Genomic DNA, 27,787 nt, shown 5'->3' on the forward strand with positions numbered 1-27,787 from the left:
TTTGATCATTGGAAGAATCTGCCAGACTAGCTTCTGGCTCAAAGTATTTCCAAACCTTATTTTTCCCTCCCCTCCCACATACTTCCAATGGTGGGTGCTGTAGGACATTCACACCATGATAAACTTAGGCTGCACCTGCACGTCCTGATGAACAGTGTAGGCACTGGCAGTGATGAGAGTGTTCCTGGAAACCATTCCTATACCCGGATGGTTGCAGATAAGTTATCTATACATGGAAGTGACAGTGAGCTACAGAAATATATCTCTCTAAGCCCAAATTAAATGTTTCCCCAATTCAACTTCCTCTTAGCTGGATCCCCGAAATGCCCACAGGCACTCAAACATCACCCAACTAAAGGAAAATCAGACAGAGAAGTTGGAATGGAAAGAGACAGAGCTATTAACCACTTGTACTTGGACAATCTTACTTTTGCATATATTAACGCAACATTTGGGTACAGGAACATGCTGCCCCTCAGGGAGGGGCCCTGAAGCTTCATCAGCTTCCCAGCAAACATGTCCCTTAGCCTAGGACCAGGAGCACATGGGGGAGGTGGGGGCCATAGGATATTGACATTATCTATGACCTCATCAAAAGGCAGCAGGCCTGGAGCCAGAGTTACAGTCTCAGCTCCGTCCCCAAGCCTACCTGTGCCTCAAGAGCCCCCTGAAAACAGGGATGATGACATTGAACTCCTAGAATGGCTCTAAGATTTAAAACACCAAATTGTTACATCTTTTTTTTTTAAGTTTATTAATTTTGAGAGTGGGGGGAGGGGTAGAGAGAGGAGGAGAGAGAGAGAGAGAGAGAGAGAGAGAGAGAGAGAGAGAGAGAGAGAATCCCAAGCAGGCTCCATGCTGCATGCTGTCAGTGCAGAGCCCAGCACAGGGCTCAGTCTCACGAACCTGAGATCATGACCTGAGCTGAAATCAAGAGTCAGACCCTTAACCAACTGAGTGACTCAGGCACCCCAATTTGTTCCTTCTCTTGATAAGTCAGAGCACTGGACAGATGCCCCCTGTTGTTCTCAGGCCAGTGTCACAGTCTTCTCCTCCCCTTGGGTCCAGAAGAAACAAGTCTACAGGAACAGGGCTGTCTCTTTAAAGTTCTGGCCCCTAATGGAATGAACCGAGTCCTGTCTTCTCAAATCAGGGTAATCCTGCTGAGGTCATTTCTGCCACCTCCTCCTCCCTGCTGTCAGGCAGGGGATTAGAGGAGAGGCCAATGGATTAACGGGTTCATTTTGTCACAACCACCCCCCTCAGACCATCAGCCCCCTCTTGGAGCCTGCTGGTCGGGTGGGGCGGCTCCTCTGTGCACTGTTCTCTGTGGGCAGAGAGAAACCCCCACCCCTGCCAAGCGTTGCAGCCAAGACAAGACAAAGCTGGGAACCCCAGGCTTGCCAGGAAGGCAGAAGGCCTGGGGCTGTCCCAAGGATCTAGGTGACAGGCAGACAGAGCTGGTGGTTGGAGACTGCTCTCTTCTCTCCCTGCCTTCACCCTGAGCCCAGCAGAGACACCATGCCAGGACTCTCCAGGTTCCACTTAGACACCAGCGCCCCCCACAGCAGGAGGCCCTGTCACCAATGGCTAGGGTCCTGGGCCTCCTTGCAGAAGACCGTGGTCATCCTGTGCCTGCTACTCTCCAGTACCTCCCTGTCCCCCACACACGCGCAGACCAAGATTCCTCTGGAAACGTAAGCATCAAGTTCACCCCAACCCTCTAAAATCTTCTGGCCCTTTCCTCCCTTCCTTCCCCCTGTAGAGCTCAATCCTCTGTCCAACTTCCCACCTGGACCTCTAGCTTCCCTCAGGGCTCCCCCTGGGGGTTTCCACTCTCCCTTTCCCTCCCTTCTTCCCACATTCTGCCATTCAGGAGCCCCACCTGCCACTCCTCACACCTGCTGACTTCAGGCAGAACTGAAGTGAGGGTCCTCATTCCTCTGGCTGGCAAGCAGCATCTCAAGCTCCTGCAGGCCCGATGGATGCTCCTTCCAGGATAATCGCTGCCATTACGCCCCTGGCAGTGGGAGATGTGCTAGCTCAAAATGATCGTCGTGGCTCCCCAAGGATTTGTTGGGAAATTTGTGTTTTGACATTCTGAAAGGGTAAAGCAGTTCTAAACCAACAAAATGGCTCATGCAACCGGGAGCTGAGTAAAATTGGACTTTGGTCGCCTTAGTCTTCCCTTCTGCCTCCTTCCAGGCCCCCTTCTACATTCTGTCAATCAGCCCAGCTCCAGGAAAGAATCTGCTCTCAGTCATTTACATTTTGGTATAAAGTTCAATTGCTGTGCAACCTCTCTGAGAGTGTCTAGTTTTCCGTCCTTTGATCATGTGGTCCTATTAAGAAATGCCGATGTATGTGGGGAGCAGAGAACTCTAGAGTAAAGGGGGCAGCTTGCTCAGTCCATATCTAAGCCCAGCTACTCACGACCAGCAAAATAGGCTACCAGAGCCAGCTGTCAACCTCATTTCTTAACAGAAGTGGAGACAGGGAGGACAAACAATGCACATTATGTCTAGCTTTGTTGAGCAATGGATTTGAGCAGCCTTGTTTACACTGGATTGTATAACCTCTACTTTTTCTATGCTTAGTACAGCGTTAGGTGCTTTATAAATAATATATTTACTCCACACAGCAATGCAATGAGGTGGGTGATAGCTTCCCTATTCTGTACTTGAGGAAATAAGCTCAGAGAGGTTGGATGACCTCCCCAAGTTCACACGGGCAGTAAACGGAAGTGCCAGAATCTAAACTCAAGTCAGCTTGGCCTGTGCTTCACCTGTTGCTGGGCTATAAGACTATCTGTTGCTGAGGGAGATGTTGAGAATAAGTTTCCAGCCCCAGAATACACAACAAAATTGTAGAAGGGGAACTCCAGGAATAGGCTGAGTGCTGAGTAAAGATGGCTGGAATCCAGGTCTTTGTTGAGGAGAATGGCAGACTGGACCATCTACTTAGAAACCTCCACAGTTGGCTGAGATTATTAGCCCTCAAACCTGCCTGTATCTGCACCTGCCCTCTTCCTGGGAGCTGGACCTCTGCCAGGCCCTTGACAAAACCCCACCTCTCTCTCCTGCTGAATCCTCTTCCACCCCGATGACATTTCATCTCCCTTGTGTCCAGCTGTGCCCTTGCTTCCTGCTCAGCCCTCAGCCTCCACCACCTGCCCAGGCTTCTACTGCCCTCCCAAAACTGTTCCCATCGAGATCTCCAAAGATCTCTTCCCTGCCCAACCTAGTAGACATCCTGGCTCCATCTCCCTGGACTCTCTTTTACTTGAATCTCAATGCCTCAACTTCCATTAACATTGTGCTCCTCTGGGACTCCTTGGGCACCTGAGCTGACCTTCTGTCCTCCTCAAGCAATTCTTTCCCTTTGCCTGCCCCCCAGATTGTTGGTGCCTCCCGGGGTTTTTCATCAACTCACAGGTCTTCTCATGCTCCATACTCTCCTTGAGAGAGCCCATATACCTTCAGAATTTCAACTCTACCTGTGTACTAATGACTCTCAGCCCTATCTCTACTTGTTAGACTCACATACCATTGCCTGTGGACAGCTCTTTCTAAATATCTTGTGAGGTTTTAAGTTTAAGTTTGTGTCTTCCAAGATATAATGCAATTGGTACCTTCTGGAGTTGTGCAGTGCACAACATATCCTACAGCACTCAGTAGCTTTGCAACAGGAACCTCACATTCTATATATCCCAAGAGACACTCATCACCTTCCACCCTCTCAAACTTGTTCCTCCTGATCTTCCTGATAATTCTCAATAGCACCACCATCAGCTCAACTACCCAAGCTAGAAACCTGAAGTCATTTTTGACCCCTCCAAGCTCTTCTATACTCTCTACCTAGAAATCTCTTTGGCAGGCTAAACTCTCCCAAACTTCTTTTACTTTTCTTTCTTTTCTGTGCTTTTCTTTTCTTTCTTCCCTCCTTTCTTTCTTTCTTTGGGTGACAGGGAGAGTATGAGCAGGGAAGAAGGGCAGAAGGAGAGAGTGAGAATCCTAAGCAGGCTCTACACCCAGCACAGAGCCCAATGTGGGGCTCGAACCCTTGACTGTGAGATCATGAGCTGAAATCAAGAGTTGAATGCTCAACTTACTGAACCACCCAGGTGCCTAAACTCTCCCAAACTTCTAACACTGAACTGAGATCCCACTTGTCCCAAGAAGCCTCCTGGTACCACCACTACCCTCCCCAGCCCTTTGCAGGGCTGGGATCAGCCCTGCAATGGCACCCCTCCCCTTCAAACATGTATTATGCTATCTGTATATGGAGGGGTGTCCTTCTAACTGAGGGTTTTACAAAGATGAGGAAGGACCGTGATATGACTGCAGTGCTGTGCACAATGGCTGGCACACAGGAGGACCTTAATAATTATTGGTTGAGTGATTGAATTAATGTGGACCTTGACAGGATCATGAGGGCAAGCTCCTTTTGCTCCATCTGGAGAGGCTCAGACACAGTCCTATGTATTCTCCCCAGGATGCCACCAGCCTGCCCAGGTGGCAGGATCTTGGTGCACTTCTGGGGACGGATCAGAGGTCAGGGCTTCTCTACTAGGCTGCCTGCACCCGGGGTGAGGGGTTGCTTCCTCACACCCTCCCTGTCTGGCCTGCTTTCTGCCCCACAAAAGCAGCTCAGAGCCTCTTCCTCTGTCCCTGGCCTCATGTCCCCTCTGAAGTTTCAACAGAGGATTTGGCAGCCAGTCGTGACCTTGAGCAGGGCACACTGAAGGGCACAGCCCATTAAGAAGCTGCAGTGGTCCCGGGGCGCCTGTGTAGCTCAAGTCAGTTCAGCATCCAACTCTTGATTTCAGCTCAGGTGATGATCTCAAGGTTCCTGGGATCAGCCCTGCAATGGGTTCTGTGCTAATGGTGCGGAGCCTGCTTGCAATTGTCTCCCTCCCTCTCTCTCTCTCTCTCTGCTCCACCTCTGTGCTCTCTCTCTCTCAGAATAAATAAGCATTAAAAAAAAAAAGTTGCAGTGCTACCAAACAGTTCCTGTTTCCACCCTCAGTATCCTCCCCACCCTGGTCTGGGCCTGTCCATAACCTCTTCCCTTTCTCTCCTCTCTGTTCTCCACCCACAAACCAGAACCCTTAGGGGTTTGGGATCAGGCTTTGCTTCCCAGCTCATCTGCCTTGCCCTGAGGGCAGCTGCTGTGCCCCCAAAAGGTCCTCTAGGTCTCCTGCCTGGACCAGGAGGGATGGTAGCTCTTTGTGGGTGTTTCTGGGTGTAGGTGGTGTGTACGTGCATCCATGTATGTATGTGGGTCTCTCTATGTGCTACGTGTGTCTCTGTGTGTGTATCAGCGTGTGTGTGTGTGTGTACACGCTGGTGTTCTATGTGCATGTGTGTGTGCATATATGTGTGTGCATATATGTGTCTCCATATCTGTGTGTCTGTGTGGTGCATGTGTATACACATGTACTTTCATTCCCCGGCAGAGTGAAGCTGTGGGCAGACACCTTCGGCAGGGACCTATATGACACGGTGACCAAATACTCGGGCTCTCTCTTGCTGCAGAAGGTCAGTAACCCCCTTCCAGGGAGCTCACAGGGGGCAGTCAGTCAGGGACTTCTTCCTGATGGAGAAGCAGAGTTCTCAAGTCCCAATGTCCATGCTGTAAGGGATCTTAGAGATTATCTAATCCATTCACCTCATTTGCAGATGGGGAAACTGAGGCCCGGGGAGGGAATGATTTGCCCAAGTCACAGAGCAAGTCAGTGGGGGCAGTACGGTGGAGTGGCCAAGAGCACAGTGTAGTGTCAGCTCAGATGCCCCAGAGGCTGATGCCAGGATGCTGTTAGAGAGATGGGGGTGTGTGGCTATGAAGAAGAAAAGGGAGAGGGAGCAGGTGTAGGCAGAGTGGGATGCTCGCCTGACTGTGAAGGGGTATGCAGAGGAAGGAGAAAGGGGTAAGTATCCTGCAGGTGCTTGGGCAGTAGAAGGAGATGAGAGGGCCTATGGCCTCTGCAGAGAGAGCTTCCCTTACCTCCAGTTCTCAGGACCTCCAGCCCTACTGCAGCACTGCCAAGCGCCCACACAGGCCCTCGCTGAGGCCTAGCCCGTGCATGGCTCAGGGCGGGAAGCAGTGTCTGATGGACAGGATGTTGCACGAGCTCCCTCCACACCTTTATTTATTAATTGCTTTTTGAGCAGATTGACACCAAGCTTGTCCTCTCACTGGATTATAAACAACCTCATTCTCTCTAATATTTATAACTTCCAGGCTGGTTTTAGTAATAGCCTGCCATCCTTTATTATTACCATTTGCTAAGAGCTTTATATTCACGCTTTAATTCATTAGGTGAGTACGATCTTCACCATTTTCTAAATGTTGCTAAGAGTAAACCCCCAGGGTTTTATGCCTTCGCAATGCCACACTGCAGCCCTTTCCTCCGGCCGCTGGTCCTTGGCTGGCGGGAGTGGGCCGGACCGGAAGTCCTGCGCTCCCTGTAGGCCGCTCCAGCAATGACAACTCAGACCCTTTAAGCTCACTTGGAGCTTCTACATTGCAAAGCACTTTACTCATTTGTGCCTTCCAACCCGGGGTGAGGGAGATACAGCAGTAATTACGTCGCCGTTTTGGGTAAAAGCATTCTAGAGCCTGCTCTAAAGCCATGCAAATGTGACTTTTTGTAGATGAGGAAACTAAGTAACTCGCCTGTCACATGACCACTAGCTGGCCAAACTGAGTCATTAGACACACGCCAGGTGAAAGATTATCTCCTGCGGGCCCAGAGAGTAGATTTGATCCCAGCTCTCTTAATTCCTAGGCCTACTGGCAGTTCTTTGGGCAACCTGCAGCTGCTGCCAAGCTCTGCCCCAGCAGTGAGAATCTCAGTTCACATGGATGTGAGAAGGGGCCACACTGATACCACTAGGTGTCAGGGAAAGATAAACTGATGTCTCACAGTCCCTGTGAGCAGCCCAAGGGAGGCAGCATGACTGCACAAAAAACATGGAATTCTGGGCGCTCTCCAGAATTCCAGGATGAGGTTCTCCATTCACTAGCTGTGTGACCTTGGCCAAGTTTGTTGACCTCTCTGAGCCTCGGTCTACTCCCTTTTAAGGATATTAACCACCACATCTCCAGAGTTCCTGGAACAGAGAGGACATTTGATAAGAGACAACTATTAATGTTAGTGGGGGAGATTATACAAGAAGGGGAGGGCCTGTCCTTGCCTCTAGTCCAGTCAACAAGACTTCACAGGTGTGAATACACTAGTTGGGAGGTTGGAGGCCACACATAATCATGTACAAGACCACAGGTGCCCATCTCTCCCACTTCCCCTACACAGAAATACAAGGATGTGGAGTCCAGTCTGAGGATCAAGGAGGTGGATGGCTTGGAGCTGGTGAGGAAGTTCTCAGAGGACATGGAAACCATGCTACGCAGGAAGGTGGAGGCTGTCAAGGTACTCCAGGTCCTATGACTTGTGGGGGTTCCACCCCAGCGCCCATGACACCAAAATGACACTCAGTGTTGTGGCCCTGAATCCTCTTTCCCACACCATCCTCTTCCTACCTTATGAGTGTCTGCTTTGTATCCCCATGAGCCTAAAGATCCTTGTAACGGAGAAAATGATGGCAAGCAAGGGGAGCGAGAAGGGGCCTGAGATTTGAGTTCTGCCTTAGGGAACAATGTCCAATACAATAAGATCAACCTACAGTGTTAAGAGGGACTCCGCATCACAATCTCACATTCAGAGACTGGCAAAGAGCAGGTACAGAGTGAGGGCTTAGGAGTCAGCTGCTGAATGAACAGGTGGATGGCTGGATGGCTAGTGGGTGGGAGGGAATATAGCTAGATGGAGAGCTCAAAAAGCGAAGCTCCCTCATCTCCTCTCCCTTCTGTCCTCTCCCCTTTTCTCCTTCCCCTACTCCTCCCCCCACCTTCTCCTCTTCTGTATGCCAACCCATCCGCCATGGCTCTCGAGTGCTCAGAGGGCCATCCAGGCAGCAGAAGTACTTATAGTGCTGGGCCTCATGCACAGGTGGTTCCCTCACTGCACATCCACCAAGCCTGGCTTGGCCCTGCTAGAAACAGAATGTGTCCGTTCCCTAGCATGAAGGGACTGCCCTGATATCTGTGGGGACTTGGCTGCTTGGAGAGACATAGTTCCTGATCCACCCATCCAGACATCTGGCCATCCAAAACCAGTGTTATCCCCAAAAGGACTCCCTTTGGGGAGCCAGGAAAACAAGGAGAGAGGAGATGGAGCTGGGTGGTAGGTTGTGCAGGAGAGGCTGAGGACAGGGGTTAGGGAGAGATCTGGCAGTGCTGGCAAAGCAAGCTGCAGCCTGACCAGGATCCTGCCCGGCTCCGCACATCCCCATCAAAGCCCACTGCCTGGGAAGCATCAGTGTCAAAGTCACTGAGAACTTCTTTCCCACAAGTGACAATTTGCAGCCTCTTTTCTATAGCTTAGGGGCAAGGGATCTCAGCATCAGAGAAGATACTTGGGGACTGGAAAGCCCATCCTGGACAGTAGGGGGACAGTGACCTCACATACAACCAACGTGGGCAGTAACGCTTGCCTCGTTCCATCTTCAGTGTTGTTTAAAACATCTCTCTGGGCACAGACGTTGGGCCCTTCCATGGGGATGCCCTGTGGAATTTCTTCATCACATCCTAGGATTTGGTGCTTGAATTATTTGACCCAATATACAGTTATATGAATAGAGACCCAGAGAGGCTTAGTAACTTGCCCCCTAAAAAAGCCAGAATAGGAGCTCAAGTCTTTTTTATTCCCCAGGTTTATTGAGGTATAATTGACAATCAAAAATTATGTATATTTAAGGTGTGCAACCTGATTACCCAATAATATACATATACATTGTGAAATATTCATCTCAACCAAGCCAACCAACATCCATACCTCGCACTTTTCCTTTCTCCCTTCCTCCTTCCCTCCCTTTCTGCCTCCTTGACTGCCTTCCTTCCTTCCTCCCTCCCTCCCTCCCTCCCTTCCTTTATTTATTTATGTGTGATGAGAACACCCAAGATCTACCCTCTTAGCAAACCTCAAGAATGCCAACATTCAAAACTGCCAACTAAAGTCATATTGCTGTACATCAGTTCTCTACAACTTATTTATCTTGCATAACTGAAACTTTATACCCTTTGACCAACATCTCCCCATTTTGTCTTTCCCCCATCAGCTCTTGGTAATTGTTTCTATGAGTTTGATTAGTTTAGATTCCACATATAAATGATATTATACAATATTTGTCTTTCTGTATCTAGCTTATTTCACTTAGCATAATGTCTTTCAAGTTTACCCATGTTGTTGCAAGTAGAACAGTTTTCCTTTAAGGCTGAATAAAGATAGAATAGAGAGAGAGAGAGAGAGAGAGAGAGATCATGTTGACTAACATTTAGGTTGTTTCCCTATTATTGGTATTATCTTCAGTGAAATGGGAGTGCAGATATATTTTTGAGATCCTGATTTCATTTACTTTGATATGTACTCAGAAGTGGGATTGCTGGATCATATGATAGTTCTATTTTTAAGTTTTTGGGGAATGTCTATGCTGTTTTCCATATGGTAGTACCAATTTATATTCCCACCAACAACGCAGGGATTCTCTTTTCTCTGCAGCCTCACCAACACTTGTTATCTTATGTCTTTCTAATAACAGCCTTCTAACAGGTATGCAGTGGTATCTCATTTGTGGTTTTGATTTGCATTTCCCTGATGATTTGTGAAATTGAGTACCTTTTCATATATCTGTTGCTCATTTGTATGTCTTCTTTGGGGAACGTCTATTCAGGTCCTTTGACTTTTTTTTTTTTTTTAACATTACTCAGTGCTCATCAAGTTGTACACTCTTAATCCCCTTCACCTATTTTACCCATCCCCCACTCACCTCCCCTCTGGTAACCGTCAGTTTGTTTCCTATAGTTAATAGCCTTTTGTTGTTGTTGGTTTCTTTTTTTGTTTGTTTGCTTTGTTTCTGAAATTCCACATATGAGTAAAATCATATGGTATTTGTCTTTCTCTGACTTATATCACTTAGTATTATACCCTCTAAGTCCATCCATGTTGTTGCAAATGGCAAGATTTCATTCTTTTTTATGACTAATATTCCATTGTACATACACCACATCTTCTTTATCTATTCATCTATCAGTGGACACTTGGGTTGCTTGCGTATCTTGGCTATTGTAAGTAATGCTGTAATAAACCTAGGAATGCATATATCATTTTGAATTAGTGTTTTTCTTTTCTTTTCTTTTTTGAGTTCTGGAGGTGGATGGTGGTGATGAATTAGTGTCTTTATTTTCTTTTGGTAAATACCCAGTAGTGGAATTACTAAATCATCTGGTAATTTTATTTTTAATTTTCTGAGGAATCTCCATACTATTTTCCACAATGGCTGCACCAGTTTACACTCCCACCACCAGTGCACAAGAGTTCCCTTCTCGCCACATCCTCATCAGTACTTGTTATTTCTTGTGTTTTTTATTTTAGCCATTCTGACAGGTACAAAGATATATCTCATTGTGGTTTTAGTCTGCATTTTCCTGATTATTCGTAATGTTGAGCATCTTTTCATGTGTCTGTGGCCCATCTGTATGTCTTCTTTGGAAAAATGTCTATTCAGTTCTTCTGCCCATTTTTAATTGTATTATTTGGGTTTTTTTTCTGTTGCCTTGTATAAATTCTTTATATATTTTGGATATTAAGCCCTTATCAGATATCATTTGCAAATATCTTTCCCATTTGGTAGGTTGCCTTTTTGTTTTGTTGATGGTTTCCTTCACTGTGCAAAGCCTTTTATTTTAGTGTGGTCCCAATAGTTTAATTTTGCTTTTGTTTCACTTGCCAGAGGAGACCTATCTAGAAAAATGTTTTTATGGTGAATGTCAAAGAAATTATTCCCTGTGTTTTCTTCTAGGAATTTTATAGTTTCAGGCCTCACATTTAGGTCTTTAATCCATTTTGAGTTTATTTTTGTGTATAATGTAAGTAAGTGGTCCAGTTTCATTCTTTTGCATGTAGCTCTCCAGTTTTGCCAACCATAGGTTCACTCTGTTGATTGTTTCCTTTGCTGTGCAGAAGCTTTCTGGTTTGATGCAATCCCCTTTCTATTTTTGCTTTTTGTCTGTGTTTTGGGTGTCACACGCTCCCTCAAAAGACCAGTGACAAGAAACTTTTTCTCTATGCTTTCTAGTAATTTTATAATTTCAGGTCTTGCATTTAAGTCTTTATTTTGAGTTGATTTTTGTATTTGGTATAAGATAAGGATCCAATTTAATTCTTCTGCATGTGAATATTCAGTTTTCCTAACACCATCTATTGAACAGACTATTTTTTTCACCATTGTGTGTACTTAGCACCCTTCAAGATCAGTTGTTTTAAATGCTGGATTAGAGGTGCATGTGTATTAAGTGTCTGACTTCAGCTCAGATCATGATCTCACAGTTTATGAGTTTGAGCTCTGTGTCAGGCAGCCTGGAGCCTGCTTTGGAATCTGTGTCTCCCTCTCTCTCTGCCCCTCTCCTGAGCTTATGCGCTCTCTCTCTCTCTCTCCAAAATAAATAAATAAAACATTAAAAAATTTTTAAATAAATGTATGGATTTATTTCTGGGCTCTCTATTCTCAAATTATTTCATTTGTCTATATGTTTTTTCTGCCAATACCAACTGTTTTGATTATTGTAGTTTTGTAATATATTTTGAAATCAGGAAGTGTGATGCCTCCAGCTTTGTTCTCCTTACCCAACATTGTTTCTGGCTATTCATGGTCTTTTGTGGTTCCACATGAATTTTACAGTGGCTTTTTTTTCTGTTTCTGTAAAGAATGATATTGGGATTTTGATAGGGGTTGCACTGAATTTGTAGACTGCTTTGAGTAGTATGGACCTTTTAACAATATTAATTCATCCAATCCATAAAAAGGGATCTTTCCATTATCTGTGTCTTCTTTAATTTCCTTACTTCCCATCATGTTCTGTAATGCTGACATCCTTGTTTAAAAAAATTATGGTAAATACACATAATATAAAATTTACTATTTTTACCATTTTAAAATGTACAATCCTGCGGCATTAGATACACTCTATGCATCTATGCAACTCCGATCACCACCGAGTTCCAGAACTTTTCATCACTTCCAGACTGAAACCCTATACCCATTAAGCAGTCACTCTCACTCCCCAGCTCCCAGAAACCACTAATCTGCTTTTTGTCAATAGGTTTTCCATTTGAATATTTCACAAAAATGGAATCGTATAGTATGTAACTTTCTATATCTGGAGTCTTTCACTTAGCTTATTATAGGTCATACAGAATAGCTTCACTGCCCTAAAAAATTGTCTGTTTTCTGCCTATTCATCTCTCCCTCTCCCAAACCTCTGGCTAACACTGATCTTTTTATTGTGTCCATAGTTTTTCTTTTCCATAATGTCATAATGTCACGTAGTTGGAATGCAGCAGGTAACCTCTTCAGACTGGCATCTTTCACTTAATAATAATGCATTTACCTTTTGGCTATTGTGAATAGTGCTGCTACAAACATTTGTGCACAGGTTAGTGTTTGAGTACCTGTTTTCAGTTCTTTTGGGTATATTCTTAGGAGTAGAAATTGTTGAAGACCTACTGGCCTTGTTTTGCCCATTCATTCTCCCCTTTGTGTTTCCATCCTTCAGAATCTGGTAGAGGCTGCTGAGGAGGCTGACCTGAACCATGAATTCAATGAATCGCTGGTGGTGAGTCCTGCTCCCAGAGCTGCTGCTGGGAGGGTTTGATGACTAATCACTAAACCCCCACCAAGAGCCAGGGTCCCTTGGGTATAAGATACAGAGGGGTGGGGGAAGGTAGACAGTCCAGCACCATCTTTTAATGTGCATAGGATATGTATGACCATGTAATAGCTTGATTCTGAAATACTCTCCAGTCTTTTCAGAAGAGATTTATGGACCAGATAGGAGAGAAAATTTTCAAGACTTGGGGGGGCAGGGGACATAGAGGGACAATCCACCCATTCCATAAACATTTTTTGCCCAACCACCATGTGCTAGCCTCTGGATAGATAAAAAGTCAAGAAGCTCATAGACCAAATAACTCTAGCATGAGGCATATGTAACAAGTCCATAAGAGTTGGTAAACAGAGTTACAAGAATGCAGAAGGGAAGGAGTAGAGGCTCAGAAAGTCCTGCAGACAGGGTGGCATTAGGACCAGCCTCAGGCTGAGTGGGATTTGAACAGGAAAGGCATGGAGAAGCTGAGGGAAAAGAAAAGTCACTGAAATAGGAAAACACAAGATAGAGGAAATTGTGAATGGTCAGTTCTGTATGTCCAGGGGATGGTGAAGTAGAAAGTGACTGTGGACAGATAGGAATCTGGCCTCAACTCAGCCTGGAATGTCACAGACTGAAGGGTTTGAGCAGGGGAGGGACACAGCTGGATTTGTGCTTTAGAAAGCTCTTGTACCAAAATGATTCTTCATCCTGATTTGGGACATCAGTTCATTTAGTCGGCCCTTAAACTGGGTAGGTGCATTCAGTTCACACTGAATTGTATCTAGCTGAACTCCCAACTGCTCTTCATCAGCTTGAATGGCATACCCACTCTATCTCTGAATTTCCTGTTTGATTAGAACCTGTAAAGTTCTATGGGAAAGGTCCATGAGTTTCCTCTTGTATTGTGCAATTTTGGCCATAGTTGTCGTTTGATTCTTCTGTAATTCGCTAATCTTCAGATATGATATCTAATCTGGTCTGCTGTTGCTTAGTCATCTGATCTTGAAACTTCAGTCTTCGAAGAAGTTTTTTGAAACCCACCATGAGTACCGGAATTAACTTTTCAGAATCAGGGTTATTCACCTTGGCTTGTTCCCAGATAATAGGATCAACACCAGCAGGAGGATAAATGTATGTCAGTTTTTATGTATTTGTGAATTCATCTGTGGGAGGAGTAAAGGAAATCCAAGAGTATTTAATGATTGTGGTTTTCTTTTCATTCTATAAAGATTTGAAAATATTTTTTATATTATTTTACTTATTTGGAATTTACAGAACACACTTAAGCAATTAAGATATAACAAAACTACATTTTATCATTTTTTCATTTTTGCAACTTTTTTGCTTTAAAAAGCAAATCTGTCCTTAGACCTTTTTATTTCTAAAAAAATGATGAAAACTTAAATAAATTCTTGATTGTAAAAAAAGAAAGAAAGAAAGAAAGCTCTTGCAGTCAGCAGTATTGTGGTGTGGGGCAAGACATAGGGTGCCCTGAGGGGGCTGTTCAAGATGTGAACCAGGTGGTGTGGAGGGAGTGGGGTAGGTCTGATCATGGCTCTAAGTGTGGTATTCCAAGTAGACCCTTTAACACTACATGCTAGAGGCAGAGAGCACACTGCTGGCTCCTCAGAGGGACACGGGGGCCACAGACCCTGCCTCGGGCCCAGGCTGAAGGCTGTTTTCTAAAGAGAAAAGCCTCACCTCTCAGGACCCACCACTCTGGGTTCCTAGGAGCCCTCCTACACTGGAAGAAAATTGATGGTGCCCATGAGGCTGCCCCTGTCTCTTTACTTCACCTTGGACCTCTACCTACCCCTCTGGCTCTGATCTGATCATGCCCACACATGACAAACAAAGTGGAGAACTGAGGCAGTAATCTAGACAACTTACATCAAAAACCAAGTGAATCAACCATGCTCTCCAACTGTCTGGGATCTGTATTTGTCCAAATGTGTAATACAGGTCACTGCCTCAGTTGTCCATGGATGTTGCTTGTATGGATGCTGTCAGCCCATCTGACCCCACCTCTCACATCTGAGTGCTCTGATCTGTGCCATTTCTCTTTCTCTTTCTCACCTTGTATGTCTCTTGTGTCCACACTGTCTCTGTGCTGCTATTTTCCCTCCACCCCTAGTTTAACTATTACAACTCTGTCCTGATCAACGAGAGGGATGAGAATGGCAATTACGTGGAGCTGGGGGCTGAGTTTGTCCTTGAATCCAATGCGCACTTCAGCAACCTGATGGTGAACACCTCCATCAGCAGCGTGCAGCTGCCCACGAACGTGTACAACAAAGGTAGCTCCTTTGCCCCACCCTGCAACCTGGCACTCTCTCTTAACAGTTTGTAGTTGTTAGGTGGTACTGGTGAGTTTTAAAGATTTGCCTCCATTTTCCTGAGAAGACTTGAGGAGTCTAATCTGATTCTCCAACCTCCTTGACTGGGGAGAACAAGAAAAAGTATTCTACGCCAGTTTCGGCTGGAAGAAAACTCAGCATTCCTGGATTAGAGGGTGTGAGTGTGGCTCGCCAAATGCAACGTAGCAGAAAGTTGTAAACAACAGCACTGCAGGCTGCGTGTGTGTTTGGCATGTGAAAGATGGTCACTGTTTCTTCTGATTTAGTTTCTCTGCAGTTCTTTCTATAATTTCAACTTTTAGACCCAGATATTTTAAATGGAGTCTACATGTCTGAAGCTTTGAACACTGTTTTTGTGGAGAATTTCCAAAGAGACCCAACACTGACATGGCAATATTTTGGCAGCTCCACTGGATTCTTCAGGATCTATCCAGGTAGGGATATCAGGAGGCATCTCCATGGTCTTCTGAGCTTTTCTGGGACAAAGGCAATAAAGACATTGAAGATGGGCCCTGGCACTCAGACCCCCAGTGAATGGATGCCCCTCCTGTCCAAAAGCATCTCCAACCCACATTTTGACACCCTTCACAACATGATAAGCACATTTACAATAAATAGCTGTTGAATGAATGAATGAATGAATGAATGAATGAAACTATCAAACACCATGGTAACTAATCACAAAATGCCCACATTAAACTCTTGTCCTATGAAAATCACTGTGGAAAATGCAAAGGAAGATAAAACAATTCTGGATCTTAAGAAGTTTACATTCTAATTGGAGAAATGGAGCATATTCACTTGAAGTTTTCTTTTTTAAAAAAAATTTTTTTTTTACAACGTTTATTTATTTTTGGGACAGAGAGAGACAGAGCATGAACAGGGGAGGGGCAGAGAGAGAGGGAGACACAGAATCGGAAACAGGCTCCAGGCTCTGAGCCATCAGCCCAGAGCCTGACGCGGGGCTCGAACTCACAGACTGTGAGATCGTGACCTGGCTGAAGTCGGACGCTTAACCGACTGCGCCACCCAGGCGCCCTCACTTGAAGTTTTCAACAGCAATGCACAAAGTGTCACCAGTTAGTATGTGATTAGTGGCAAACTTAATAGATGGCACGGGAAAAGTCCCATGTCCATCAATAAAAGTAGAAAACAGAAACATCTACCACAAGGTTTGCATTTTACTCCAACCCATTTTTATATTTTAGCACACTCCTGAAAGTCTTGAAGTTGCCCTGTTTTTCTGAGACAGGAAATCAGAAGTCCTAAAAGACCCTTCTGTGTCCCCAGGCTGGAAAAGCTAATTCTTCTGCAGGAAGACACAGGGATCTTAGAACTCACACACAGGGTTTTAGCATGCCCCTGTTTCTCTGCCCAAATCCACAACCAGTCACTTCCTTTCTCTGCTCTCTGCAGCCTCAACAAGCAAGCTCATCCCTCTTCCTTAGAACAGCCCTTAAAATGCTTGAAGACAACTCACATGTCCCTCAGGTCTTCTTCAGGGTCCAATTCCTGCACATTTCTGCCACATCCAGAGACATCAACTTGTGTGCAGACAAAACAGTCCAGATATGGCCCATCAGTCTATGAAGAGGGGAGGGCAACTTCTCACATCCGCACCCACATTTATAGATATATATCAGCCCTTAGGTGCACAGTATTGGGGTGACCATAATCCACGGTCATGGTACACTGTTCTCATGGGTCCATGCAGGCCTATTTCTGTGTTTTTTTTTTATTTTTATTTATAATACAGTGAATGCTTGTATTTACATCACCAACGCAAAAACTAGAATGTTACCAAACCTCTATTTACTTATGTGCTCCTCCTCTGGCCTCTGCCCCTCTGACTTCTTCCTGATTTCACCCCCTTCAACTGACCAGGTAACAACTATTCTCCACTTTGAAGTTATCCCTCTATTTGACTTTTTTGGCTCTCTGCTTAGTTTTATATCATTTTTACAAACACACAGGCATCTCCCTAAACAATATGTTGTTTTGTTTTGCTTGTTTTTAAAATTTATTAAACTGGTTTTGAGTATAGACTTTCAGAGTTTGCTTTTTCATTCAGTATTATACTAGCAAGATTCGTCTGGGCTGTCACATATGTCACATATGTACTTTGTCATTTTTTTCTATATCATATTCTTGTGGGCCAATATGGCAGTTTATTCATCCTCCTGATCCTATCTGGGTTGTTTGCAATTTTTTGTTTTTCTTCTCTGTTTTTTTTTTCCTTTTAAGAACAGTGTTGCTATGAATGTTCTTATACATGTCTCCTGAGACATATTCTGAGAATTTCTCTTGGGTATGTACCTAGGAATGGAATTGCTAGGTTATGAGATATGTGACTGTTCAACTATGACAAGAAAGTGCAAAATTGTTCTCCAAAATACTTGTTCCAATTATATTCCCACCAGTCATGAATAAGAGAGTCTGTTGACCCACATTTTCTGAAATCCTGGGTATTGTTAAACATTAAAAGATTTTGTTAATAACGCTTTAGTATAAAATGGTATTTCACTGGTCTGGCATTGCATTTGGCTGATCAGTTGTGAAGCTGAGTATCTCTTTCTTCATATGTCATGTATTGTATGTATTTCTTCTTCTGTGAATGCCTATTATGGCATTTGTCTAATTATCTATTGACTTTTCCAATGTTAATCCATCCTTACATTGATATGAAAACATAACTTGATCATAGTAAATTAGTCTTTTGTGCATTGCTGGATTTAGTTTATTAATGATCTTGTTTGGGATTTTTTTGCACTCATGAGTGAAATGGTCTTGTAAATTTTTTTCTTATACTGTCTTTGGTTTTCAAAATTATAGTAGCTTCAAAAAATAAACTGGGAAGTATTCCCTCTTTTTCTGGTTCTTAGAAGTATTTAAATAAGTTAGACTGATCCTTTCCTTGAAAAGTTTGTTAGGATTCATCTATAAAACTATATAGACCTGATGTTTTCTTTATGGGGATATTTTAAATTACCACTTCAATATATTTAATACTTGCAAGACTCATAAGATTTTCTATTTCTTCTTACTTTGGTAAAATTCTTTTTCTAAGAATCCATCCCTTTCATCTGGGTTTTCAAAACTATTTCCAGGAAGCTATTATTCTATCATCTTTTTAATCCCTGCTGTATCTATAATTATGTCCCCTTTTATCTATAGTATTACTCATTTTTTTCTTCATTATCCTGCCACTGGTTTCTCTATTTTGTTAGGTAGGAATCATCTTTTGTCTTCGTGGACTGCTCTCTATTGCATCTTTGTTCTCCAAGTCATGTGTTTCAGCTCTGAGCTTATCTCCTCTTTTCCCTTTCCTTGAGTGTGTTCTACTGTTCTTCTTTCTAACTTATTAAATTGGACACTTAGCTTTAATTTTAAGCCTTTCCTTATGTCTAAAATAAGCATTTATGGCAATACCTTGGCCCTAGAAGCTCCACTTTTGCTGCATCTCACAGGTGCAGTTAGTAGTGGTTTTTAAAATTTTTAATCATGGTAAAATACATATAAAATGTGCCACCCTAACTTATAAAATGGAATTATGATTAATATATATTATATTAGTTTCAGGCATACAACATAATGATTCAATATTTTTATACATTATGAAATGATCACCTAGAAAGGTCTAGTTACCCTCTGTTACTATACAAAGCTATTACAATATTATTGACTATATTCCCTATGTTGTACATTACATACTTGTGACTTATTTATTTTATAATTGGAACTTTGTACCTCTCAATCCCCTTCACCTCTTTTGCCCATTTTCCAACCCCTTCCCTCTGGCAACCACCAGTTTGTTCTCTGTATCTATGAGTCTTTTTCTGGTTTTTGTTTGTTCATTTGTTTTTAGATTCCACATATATGGTAGTTGTTTTTCTCTGACTTATTTCACTTAGCAAATGGCAAGATTTCATTCTTTTTATGGCTGAGTACTATCCTATTGTACATATACACCACATCTTCATTATCCATTCACATATTGATGAACACTTGGGTTGCTTCCATATCTTGACTATTGTGAAGAGTGCTGCAATGAAAATAGGGGTGCATATATCTTTTCAAATTAGCATTTTATTTTCTTCAAATAAGTATCTAGATGTGGAATTGCTGGATTGTATGGTAGTCCTGTTTTTAATTTTTTGAGGAGCCTCCATACTGTCTTCCAGAGTAGCTGCACCTATTTACATTCCCTGCCAAGAGTGCATAAGGGTTCCCTTTTCTCCATATTCTTACCAGCACTTGTTATTTCTTGTCTTTTTGATAATGGTTATTCTGGCAGGTGTGAGGTGGTATCTTACTATGGTTTTGATTTGCATTTCCCAGATGATTAGTGATGTTGAGCATCTTTTCATGTGTCGATTGGGCATCTCTTTGGAAAAATGTCTGTTCAAGTCCTCTGCACATTTTTTAATCACGTTGGTTTTTTTGTTGAATTTTATGAGTGTTTTTGATATATTTTGGATATCAACTCCTTACTATATATCACTTGCAAATATCTTCTCTCATTTAGTAGGTTGCCTTTTGTTGATGATTTCCTTCACTGAAAAATTTTTTTAGTTTGATGTAGTCCCATTTTTATTCTTATTTTTTTATTTTAGAGATAGAAGGACCACAGGTGAGCCCAAGTTGGAGAGAGGGGCAGAGGGAAAGGATGAGGGAGAATTTCAAGTAGGCTCTATGCTCAGTGCAGAGCCCAATGCGGAGCTTGATCCCATGACCCTGGGATCATGACCTGAGCTGAAATCAAGAGTTGGACACTCAACCAACTGAACCACCCAGGTGTCCTGATATAGTCCCGTTTTATTTTTATTTTTGTTGCCTTGCTGAGGAGACCTATCCAAAAAAAAATATTGTTAAGACTGACGAACTTATTGCCTATGTTTTCTTCTAGGAATTTTATGGTTTTAGGTCTTACATTTAGGTATTGAATTTATTTTGAGTTTATTTTTTTATATGGTGTAAGAAAGTGGTCTGGCTTCATTCTTTTGCACTTATCTGTCCAGCTTTCCCAGCACCATTTATTGAAGAAATCATCTTTTCCCCATTGTATGTTCTTGCTTCCTTTATTGTAGATTAATTAACTATATAATTGTGAATTTATTTCTGGGCTCTCCGTCCTATTCCATTGATCTATATGTCTATTTTGTGTCAATGCCATACTGTTTTGGTTACTATAGCTTTGTAGTATAGTTTGAAATCAGAGCAATTGATTCTTCCAGCCTTGTTCTTTCTCAAGATTGCTTTGGCAATTTGGGGGGTCTTTTGCTGTTCCATACAAATTTTAGTATGATTTGTACTAGTCCATCCTACCTACCTTTAAGTGTATGACTCAGTGGCATTAAGTACATTCATAATATTTTGCAACTATCACCACCATCCATCTCCAGAGCTGTCTTAATCTTACAAGATTGGAACTCTACCAATTTGAAAAAATAACTCACCGCCCCTTTTTCCTCTCAGCCTCTGGCAACCACCATTCTTCTTTCTATCTCTCTGAATTTGACTACTCTAAGTATCTTGTATAAGTGGAATCCTACAATATTTGTCTTTTTATGCCTGGCTTATTTAACTTAGTGTAATGCCCTCCAGATTCATCCATGTTGTAACATATGTCAGAATCTCCATCCTTTATAAGGCTGAATAATATTTCATTGTATGATAGATCACATTTTATTTACTCATTCATCTGAAGATGGACACTTGAGCTGCTGCTTCTACATTTTAGCTATTGTGGATAATGCTACTATGAACAGGGATGTACAAATACCTGCTTGAGACCCTGGTTTTGGTTATTTTGGGTATGTCCTGAGAGGTGAAATTCCTGGGTCATATAGCAATTCTGTTTTCAATTTTTGGAGGAACATCCATACTGTTTTCCATAGTAACTATACCATTTTACATTTCTACCAAGTGCATAAGGGTTCCAATTCCTCCCCATCCTTGTCATGTGGAAAAAAAAATTGAGAGTAGCCATCTTAAGGATATGAGTGGTATTTCATCATGGTTTCTATTTGCATTTTCTTAATGATTAGGGATGGTGAGCATCTTCCCACCTGCTTATTGGCCATTGTGTGTCTTCTTTGGAAAAATGTCTGTTCAAGTCCTTTGCCTATTTTTGAATTGGATTGTTTGCTTTTGTTGTTCTTTAGTTGTAGTTCTTTATATTTGGTAGATATTAACCTCTTATCAGATAAATAATTTGCAGATATCTTCCATTCTGTAGTTCTCTTTTCACTCTATTGATTGTGTCCTCTCATACACAGAAGTTATTGCCTGTGTTTTTGGTGTTATGGTAGTGTTTAAATTATCATTTGCTTCTAAATATTGTTAAATTTCCTTGCGATTTCTTCTTTGATCTTTTAGTTATTTAAAAGCGTATTATAGGGGTGCCTGTGTGGCTCAGTCAGTTGAGCATTCCACTCTCAATTTCAGCTCAGGTCATGATCATGGGGTCATGGGATCAAGCTCCATGTCAGGCTCCATACTTAGCATGGAGCTTATTTGGGATTCTCTCTCTCTACATATATAATATAAAAATTTTTTTAATTTATAAAATTTCTAAATATGTAAGTATTTTATACTTATCTTTTTTTAATATGAAATTTATTGTCAAATTGGTTTCCATACAACACCCAGTGCTCATCCCAAAATATGCCCTCTTCAGTACCCATCACCCACCCTCCCTCCCTCCCACCCCCCATCAACCCTCAGATCGTTCTCAGTTTTTAAGAGTCTCTTATGGTTTGGCTCCCCCCTCTCTAATTTTTTTTTCCTTCCCCTCCCCCATGGTCTTCTGTTAAGTTTCTCAGGATCCACATATGAGTGAAAACATATGGTATCTGTCTTTCTCTGTATGACTTATTTCACTTAGCATAACACTCTCCACTTCAATCCATGTTGCTACAAAGGGCCATATTTCATTCTTTCTCATTGCCAAGTAGTATTCCATTGTGTATATAAACCACAATTTCTTTATCCATTCATCAGTTGATGGACATTTAGGCTCTTTCCATAATTTGGCTATTGTTGAAAGTGCTGCTATAAACATTGGGGTACAAGTGCCCCTATGCATCAGTACTCCTGTATCCCTTAGGTAAATTCCTAGCAGTGCTATTGGGTCCTAGGGTAGATCTATTTTTAATTTTTTGAGGAACCTCCACACTGTTTTCCAGAGTGGCTGCACCAGTTTGCATTCCCACCAATAGTGCAAGAGCGCTCCCGTTTCTCCACATATACTTATCTTTTTATTATAAATTTCTAATTCAATTTATTTGCATTCAGAAAACATGGCATATGTGGTACTGATTTATGTGAAGTTAGTTGAGATGCCATCAAGTACGTCATCAAACTTTATAAGTATTCCATATGTGCTTGAGAAGAATATTTGAGCTCTAATTGTTGGATGAAAAATTCTGCATATGTTGGTAATCAAGCTTGTTAATTGCATTGTTTAAATTTTCTATTTCTTTGCTGATTTATGTCTGCTTGACTCTCTTTAGCCCCTTTGACACTTTTTGTTATAAATCTATTTTGTCTCATATCCACAGAGTGATACCAGTTTGCTCTTGGCTAGTATTTGGGTAATACATATTTTTTGCCTCCTTTTACTTCCAACCATCTATGTCATTTTCCTTTAATCATATGTCTTGAAAATAGCTCATAGCTTTTCAATTTTTATCCAAACTGACAATGTCTTTTACTGGTTGGCAAGTTAAACTTGTTTACATTTATTGTATTGAAATTTGTAAACATGCTATTATGTGATATTTAAAATTTTTATTGGCCCTTCTATTTTTATGTTTCCTCTTTCCCCTTTGTTTGTCTTTTTCAGAGATTGGCATTTTTGATAAATATCTCCTTCCCTCATTACTTCTCTATTTTTCTATCAGTTTAGAACTTATCCTTCTGTTTCTTTTAGTAATTACCCCTGAAATTTTATCAGGCATACTTAACACATGATGTTAAAAGTAAATAATATTTTACTCTTCCTCCAGTCACAAAAGTGCTTACGTCCACTTCTCCCACCTTGGCTTCCATTCTATTGTCATGTAATATATCCCTTTTTTGATCCCCACAAATTAGATACTATGCTGTTACTTGAGACAGACATGCCTATTTGGAATGGACTCTTTGTTTACTATTTTATTTGCCCACCATTCCTTCATGCATCCCAAGCTGTCTTTTCAAGATCCTTTTCCTTTTTGAAGTAAATGTCAGAAGTTCCTTTCTGGTGGGTCTCTTGGTGGTAAATTGCTCCTGCTTTGTTTATCTATAACCGCTTTATTTTATCCCCACTTTTTTGTTTTGCTTTTTAATTCATCCTTTTTTATTCTTAGGAGTTACACAAATCATTTCCTGTTGTCATCTCATTTAAACAGAAAAGGCCAAGTCTTTTTTTTTTTTTTTTTTTGGAGAGGAGTGACTAAGCCTGCATTTGATGACACACCCCTGAGAAATAGCACAGAGGAACTAGAAACCCCCAAGCAGATTTCAGAAAACAACACTGTTGTTCTCTATCAAAACTGTTGTATTCTTTAATGATTGTTTGGCTGGGAATGCATTTCTAAATTCACAATTATTTTCTCTCAACACCTTAAAACTGTGTTTCTACTGTCTTCTGACTTCCATTGATGTTGTGAAAATCTGCTATCAATTTAACTGCTGTTCCTTTGTAAGCATTCTCGCTTTTCTGGCTGTTTTCAACGTATGTATGTATGTATGTATATATTCGCCCTCGGAGTTATGCGGTTTCACTACTATGTGTCTACATGTGGATATCTTATTTATCCTGCTTGGGATATGCTGTGCCTTCTAGATCTATGGATTCAGACTGTTTCTCAGTCCTAGAGCATTTGCCAACATCAGTTCTGTGACCATTGTCTTTCCTCGCGCTCTCCCTTTTCTCTTTCTACAGCCCCAGCCAGATATATATTAGACCTTCTCATTCTAGTCTCTGGGGGAATCTTTCAAATGCATGGATTTTCTCTTACGCAGACCTCTGTCTGCATAATCCGTTATGCATTTTTTTCAACATTTAGAAAAATGTTCCATATTCTTAAGGCTGTTTCTTTGTTCCTAATCACTTCTTGTTATTTATTCTTCCTGATGATTTCTCCAACATAGCTATCTTCTACTTTGTATTTGGTAGTTTCAATACCTGTAATCCTTGGGAGGATACAGCTGATAGTTCTTGCTTCTGCTGCCTCTCACTCATACTGCCTGTTTCTTGTGTTTTTGGTAATCTTTACCTGTGAGGCCACACCATTTCAAGAGTCAAGCTTCCCCCCAAGAGGACCACTTCTGTTTCTTCTTGGAGTTGAGGGTACCCCCACCAGGACCACTAAACCCCTCTTCCAAGGTTTTGGTTCAGAACTGAGAACCTTAGACACAGTTTCTCCTCCTCATTATTGTTCTAAGGATCAGATTCCCCACACCTGTGCTTCTGCTATAGGAATGTGTCCTTTGGAAAACCCTACTTCTCACAGCTGCCTTCAGGTCTACATAAGAGCCATTGTTACTCAAGCTCCCACCATGCTCTGGTCCTGTTTCTTCCTTCCAGGCCTTGGCTCCTGGCTGCCCGGGCCCCTGCCTCTCACTCTTGAAACTCGGCTTTCACTTGTTTGGTTTTGGGGGGATGATCACTGAAGACATCTCCTACCTTTGAGACAAGCAATGCTTCAGAGGGTGTACCTCATCTGAAGTCTAACTGTTATGGAAAAGGATGATCCCTTGGAGCTTCTAGACATTCATGATACTGACACAACCTTTTTTGTAGCCCAAACATAACCAACTACACTTTCACCTGTTATTTTTAATCTCCTTATTTTGAACTCACTATTCCCAACCATTAAAATCTTTCAAAAGAGATTCTATCATTGATCATGTCAGTGTTATCTGTGCATTGTGTACATTTATCCAAGTTTTTGATCAGATGAATAAGACAAAAGCATGCTGTGAGTGCTCAAGGTAAGACCTTTCGTACTCATTCATTCATTTTTCATTCAAGTAACAAACATTTATTGAGCATCAACTCTGCTAGGTACTATGTTAGACACTATACTAGGCCCTGGAATCCTTGACTTCAAGGAGCTTACAGTCTTATAGCCAAATCACTTCTCCCAGCGATCTTAATTAAGCTGAGTAAAGCGGGTGAGCTAGAGAACAGAGTACCTGGCTGTTTATCGCTCTGTCCATGTTTTGCTGATGGTAGTGGATGTTAACTGTCATACCTCCTTCAAGCTTCCCCTTCTACAACTTGATGTGAGGTTCAGTCACAAATGGGTCCCAGGTATCACATTTTGAGGGGCCTGTAAAAGTAACCCCAACTCTGGGTCTGGGCAGTGTTGGTGGTAGGTATCCCTCCATAAGTTGCCCTTCCTCCTTGCCTGCTGCCTCAGTTTACAGGGTGTGATCTAGTGGTCCCACACCTGCTGTCCAGGTCCACTGCTGGCCCTGCCTTGGGGGTGGCCAAACTGGACATTCTGTGCTCTTTACTGAGTGCTCTTTATTGAGCTGGTAAAAGAACCAGCCCTTATTTCCCCAGGCATCAAATGGACGCCTGATGAGAATGGAGTCATTGCCTTTGACTGCAGAAATCGTGGCTGGTAAGAGCTCCAGGGGAACGGTGTCTGGTGCTGGTATCTCTCTTATAACCTTTGGGTTCTGCCCAGTTCTCCTCCAGTCACTGCCCTACCCCCACCACCAGCCAAGGGCCTCAGTTGTGTAGAACCTGAACCCAATGCAAAAGCAGGAAGAGTTGCCAGCTGTATTTCCCTTCTCTGCAGCTGCCCTTGCTCTAGGATTCATCACATTTGTCTTTCTTACCCCAAACCTCTTTCCAGCACATTGAGCTGTCTCCAAATCAACCCTCTGCCAGACTCTCCCCTCCCTTCACACCGCTCCTCTGGCAGATTTGTAATGGAATCTGAGGGTGAAATCCAGCTTTCTCCCTTCCTGCTGCCTGTCCCTCCAGGACCCTGGCTGGTCCAAAACAAAAAGGACAAGGGTTACCACCAGGACTGAACCTTCCTCCCACCTGATACGTCCATTAGATGAGCACAGTCCCAACTTTTGACCCCAAAATGGCTTTAGAACTGTGCTGAGTGGTTATGGGACATGATAAAAACTAGCATTGGTGGATCATTGCCCTGAACCTTGGGTACACCTGAGCCACAATCTGAATAGAAATAACAAAAGATTCAGTTGGGTGGCTGTTCTGGCTTCAGTTTTCCCATTATTGGCCTGTGCTTTCTTTCTGTTAAAGGTATATACAAGCTGCTACTTCTCCCAAGGACATAGTGATTGTAGTGGATACGAGTGGCAGCATGAAGGGGCTGCGGATGACTATCGCCAAGCACACCATCTCCACCATCCTGGACACACTGGGGGAGAATGATTTTGTTAATATCATTGCGGTAAATGTGCCTTCCTATTCTAGAATAGCTCTCCCCAGAAAAAAAACCTTTCTGCCTGCACTAGAATGACCTATACGTACAATCACTTGATGCTTCGCACTGTAGAATGATTCTCTTCTCTGAAGCTGGGGCTTCTAACCTAAACTGGACCAAGGATGGGCTTTAAGGGATCCACAGAGTTTCTGAAATTGTGTGTAAAATGTGTGCATCCACTTTTCTGATTCCACAGATTTCATCAATTTCTCAGATGAGTCTGAGAATAAAAATTAAGAGACACTTGCCCTGAGCAGATACTTAACTCACCCCCATCCATGTGCTCTTGACTGGTACCCATCACTGGAACAGCCTCTCCATTACGCTTAGGATGAGTGAGCCCTGCGCTCTTGCTTTTTACATTCCCAGTCCCCCATCTCCTTCGTCCCACCAAATCCAGACACATTAGGAGAAGGGGAATATAGGTAGTGGGGGCTAGAAAGGGACCAGCAGACCTCGGTCCTGCTTGCATGGCAAATCTTCCTGAGGATAGCTCTAGACAGGATAGGTCTTCCTGTCCTAGAAAAATAATGGAGAGGGATGAAGCAGAAAGAAATGGGAAGATAACAAGTCAGAAGAATGCTTTCAATGCAATGAAAGAGCAGACCAGTTCAGCCCTCCAAGGAGGCAGAGTTGACTGCCACCTTGGGGGCATCAATTTGAAGGCACCTGATCCAAAGCTTTCCCCATCATTCTGTCACATTGCTGAAAATGTTTGTCTTCAATGGAATTTATATATCTAGTAAAGAAATACCAAGGCAAAATGGTCTAACTTCAAAATATTCATCCTGGAGGCATAAGAAGGGCCCCTCCCCCATCTCTGAATTGCTCCCCTGAGGCCTGCATCATTTACCCACCCACACCACCCCTGGACCTCGCCCTCCCCAACTCCACCACCTTTCCATCCCTAGACATGACCTGCAGCAGTGACAGGACAGTTACAAGGACAGGCCTCAGTCTTCCACAAGAGTGGGAGTGTGCTCCTCCTGCAGAGCCTGCCCCACCTTTCTCCCAACCCTTCTCCTGCTTTTGGGGAGGAGAGGCAGGAGAAACATTTGTTCCCTACATTCCCCAAGAACACCCCAGCACTTGCCCTAGAATCTGCCTGCACTCCTACCACCATGTCACCGTCATCTCCCTTTCTCTCCCTCTTGTATTTAAACAGAAGTAGATTAAAGACATCTTCAAGATTTGAATTCTAAC

The 27,787-nt window shown here is 42.8% G+C and overlaps 1 protein-coding gene across 1 annotated transcript in view; it reads left to right on the forward strand.

Moving 5' to 3' along the window:
• Positions 1-1,521: 1,521 nt before the first annotated feature.
• The window catches only part of CACNA2D4 (calcium voltage-gated channel auxiliary subunit alpha2delta 4), a 111,576-nt gene continuing 85,310 nt past the window's right edge, over positions 1,522-27,787 (forward strand). Inside the window, exons 1-8 of the mRNA XM_030322829.1 lie at positions 1,522-1,697; positions 5,459-5,540; positions 7,316-7,432; positions 12,673-12,732; positions 14,900-15,062; positions 15,425-15,556; positions 25,681-25,741; positions 26,401-26,551. Coding sequence (XP_030178689.1) covers positions 1,522-1,697; positions 5,459-5,540; positions 7,316-7,432; positions 12,673-12,732; positions 14,900-15,062; positions 15,425-15,556; positions 25,681-25,741; positions 26,401-26,551 — 942 coding nt within the window. The remainder of the gene's footprint in view (positions 1,698-5,458; positions 5,541-7,315; positions 7,433-12,672; positions 12,733-14,899; positions 15,063-15,424; positions 15,557-25,680; positions 25,742-26,400; positions 26,552-27,787) is intronic.

Source organism: Lynx canadensis, chromosome B4 (assembly GCF_007474595.2).
Source record: "Lynx canadensis isolate LIC74 chromosome B4, mLynCan4.pri.v2, whole genome shotgun sequence".
NCBI lineage: Eukaryota > Metazoa > Chordata > Mammalia > Carnivora > Felidae > Lynx > Lynx canadensis.